We start from the raw sequence: 3,419 nt of genomic DNA on the forward strand, positions 1-3,419 counted from the left end.
ACACTAAACACACCGCCCTGAAAACCTTTGCCACACCACAATTGGTGATCCACGCATCACCGACGGCAACCCGTAAACCAAGTGCGGTCAAAGGCAACCGGTGGTGATTCGATGGCGAGAGGTCAGCGTTGCCGGTCCATTTGGTTTTGCATTTTGAGAGAAAGGTACGCGCTCTACCACCGGTCTGCCAATAGCGTCATGCTGTCAGTGTCGTAATCGTAACCGACCGGGTCTCCGGTCTCATCTCCCTATTAATTTGTTTCCGTCCGTGGCTGTCTTTGTTTACTCCCAATCCCAACGTCTTTGCCATTGAACCCAAATTAAACTTGGACGGAAGAACGGAGTTCGGCGGGCGACGATAACTTGGAATTCGGATGAGCAGAGGTTGAACGCTTCTGCCGTGGACAACGGACGGCGACGACTCGACCGGCGGATCCATCCGACCACGGACTCATCGGTCATCACTCACGGACGGAGACGACTCGTCGACTCCAACGGCGGATCGTCCACCACCGCATGATCGGTGCCGTCACGCACACCTCGTCGTCTCGTCGGCGACGACTCCTACACGCAGCTCCTAACTTTTCTTCTCCATGTTATCTTTTCTGGTGTAAACCACTGAGGCGAGCTGCCTTCAGTTTGCTGCCCCGATTTCTTTGCTGCGTGAGTGATCAATTCAGATTTGTTCATGATGATCCATGTGTTCGTGTCCTCTGCGTCTCAGCCGTCGTTTTTTCAAAATGTAGCAGTAATCGTTGAACGAATTGGGATCAAACTATAACAAAAAGATTGAGCTTTACAGCCATAAAGTCGAATGCCGGAAAGGGAGGTGGTTTTGATCTGTGTGTGGGAACATGCTTGCTGGACCAATGGAATAAGAGCACATGGATGATAGATGGCATGCATTTGCCGACGGGATCAAGAACAAGGTGGTTGAGTGGTTTCTTTCATTTGTTTATGATGAAGAAAACGAGCAGGTTATCAAACACATGGCGTGTTTGGTGTCTTCTTTGCACGAATCCGAAGCATGGCCTTCGTCATCATCAATCAAATGAATTGAAGTATGAACTGTCTGAACGCTAGACGACAGCCACAGACGTGGGACGGCAGATTTTAGCTGATTATAATGGGCTTCGAGTTCTGAGTCAAATTCTTCTGCTCTCTTTTGTATCTTTGCTTAAAATGCCCAAAGCCTCAAACCAATGAATAACTTCACAAAAGCAGCAAAACTGCACAAAGTGGATCATATGTCAAAGAAACTATGTTAACTTCTGTGTGCTGTTCTCTTTATATGTGACTGTGCAATTACAGTGTCAAAAATTTCTCCTAAATCTAAACATCCTCTATGTATCTTTTATCCACACATCTGATCTAAGTGTCGAATCAAATCTTCACAAAAACAAAAGAAATCTCGTTTCCGTCGGCCGATCAAAATGGCCTCTTGAGTCCCTTGAAGTCTACGGTCTCGATGCACTCGACGCTGCCTCTGGAGCCGTTGAGCATCTTGAGCAGCTCGCTGGCGCGCTCCTTGGCGACGCCGCCGCAGCCGACCTGGAGCAGCAGCAGCAGCTTCTGGAACGCCCCCACGCGGAGCGCCTCGGCGCGGCACGCGGCGGCGGCGGCGGCGTCGCCCGCGCAGCAGAGGCGCCAGAGCGCGGAGACGGCGAAGTCTGTGGCCATGTCGGACACGCGGAACATCTTCTTGACGAGCACCGGTACGGCCAGCGCGTGCGCACGCGCGGCCGCGAGGCCGGCGTCGGCGCACAGCATGCCGTCGAGCGCGGCCAGCGCCTTCTCGCTCGTGCCCTTGTCGGCGTCGACGAGGGCCTCCACGAGCACCGCCACCGCGTCGAGCTCCGCGAAGCGCGACGCCGCGCGGTCGGAGGCGGCGACGAGGTAGTAGGCCGTGACGAGCGCGGCCTTGGTGGCCGGCGTGGAGATGGGGTTCCGGACCAGGCCAACGAGCGCGTCGCACATGCCCGGGGTCCTCAGGACGGCCTCGAGGGTGTGCCCGTCGACGGCCGACGACGCGAGCTCGCGGAGCACGACGGCGGCGCTGGCCCGCGCCGGGAGCTCGCTGTGGGACATGACGGAGACGAGCGACTTGAGCGACGCCGGGGAGGCAATGCAGCGGCGGGCCTCGTCGTCCAGCGGGAAGAAGACGGTGAGCGCGGCCAGGACATCACCCAGCGCGCAGGCGCCGCCCTCGACGCGCTCTCCGGCGAGGCGCGCGAACGCGGCGGCCAGCGCGCGCGCGGCGCCGGCCGCCGCGAGGCAGCGCCAGTTGCGGTCGCTCTCCTTGCCAAGCGCCCTGGCCCTGGCCGCCGCCGCCCCGCACGCGGCGGCATCCCCGCGCCTCGCGGCGGCTGACACCGAAACCACGGCCTCGGCGGCGTCGGCGTCACCGATCGGCACCTTGGGCGTGGGCACCCGCTCGACGCCTCTGGAGCGGTTGGCGACGCACCAGTCCTGGATCATCCGGCGCGTGGCGTGGTTGGGGACCAGGTCGGCCAGCCGCAGGGGCCGGCCGGTGACGGGGCACCGGGCGTTCCCGCGCGCCAGCCAGCCCTCCACGCTCTCCCGGTCGTACGTGATCCCAGTGGGCGCCGTGACGGGGTCCCGCATCAGGTCCAGAGAGATCGGGCACACGAAGTGCGCCGGCACCGCCAACTCCTCTGCCGCCGCCGCGGAGGCCTGCTGCTTGCTGCTCCGCCTCAACATCGGTATCTCGGGAACCATCCTGGACGCGGCCCTCGCTGCGCGCGACATGGGCAGAACCATTGTTTCCGGCCGGTAGCTAGGAGTGTGCTCTGGTCGTTGCTATGTCGAGCTTGCCGAAAACGTTGAGCCGATGATGAAAGCTGAGTCCTTTGAGCTGAATAGCTGACCGTTGAGAGGAGAAGGAGAACGAAGAGAGATAGTGCGATGGGGGAAATGGGGAGGAGAGAGGATATATAGGTTGCGGGGAGGAGAGAAGACGACCTGTGCGGCTGCGGCGTGTGTCGGCTACCGAATGGCATTGTTTTCTGCTTTGCAAGCTGGGTCGCGGGGTTTGAACATTGACCGTTGAACGGTGGAGAGTTGAACGAGGACGATGACGGCGACCCGCGTTGGCTCTCGCCCTCGCCTACGGGCCGCGGACGGAGCGCGCGGGGGAAACGGTAGGATTCCTCGTGATTCCCCTTTTTCTTGCTTGTTTATTGATCGGGTCTTCGCGGCGCTTTTGGTGTTCCTTTTGGCGGCGTCCGGGCGCCAGAAAGATTTTTGGAAACTATTTTAGATGGATGGACAATGCTGCGTAAGGCAACCCTTGAATAATTAGTGACGTGCATTAGTAGTTCAACAACTTTCTGTTTATCTCAAGCAAGGACTAATTTTGAAGGAAATGTAGCATGCAATCTACTTCCGTCATTCCAAAT

The 3,419-nt window shown here is 58.5% G+C and overlaps 1 protein-coding gene across 1 annotated transcript; it reads right to left on the minus strand.

The window, feature by feature from the left end:
• Positions 1-1,257: 1,257 nt before the first annotated feature.
• Positions 1,258-2,951, minus strand: LOC136522260 (U-box domain-containing protein 21-like). The gene has a single exon (XM_066516083.1). The coding sequence runs from the start codon at positions 2,779-2,781 to the stop codon at positions 1,429-1,431; it is 1,353 nt and encodes a 450-aa protein (XP_066372180.1). The 5' UTR covers positions 2,782-2,951; the 3' UTR covers positions 1,258-1,428.
• Positions 2,952-3,419: the final 468 nt, after the last annotated feature.

This window comes from Miscanthus floridulus, chromosome 18, assembly GCF_019320115.1.
Source record: "Miscanthus floridulus cultivar M001 chromosome 18, ASM1932011v1, whole genome shotgun sequence".
Taxonomy (NCBI): domain Eukaryota; kingdom Viridiplantae; phylum Streptophyta; class Magnoliopsida; order Poales; family Poaceae; genus Miscanthus; species Miscanthus floridulus.

Excerpts from the sequence above, each read along its gene's own strand:
- LOC136522260 (XM_066516083.1), bottom strand. The coding sequence starts at position 2,781 with ATGGTTCTGCCCATGTCGCGCGCAGCGAGGGCCGCGTCCAGGATGGTT.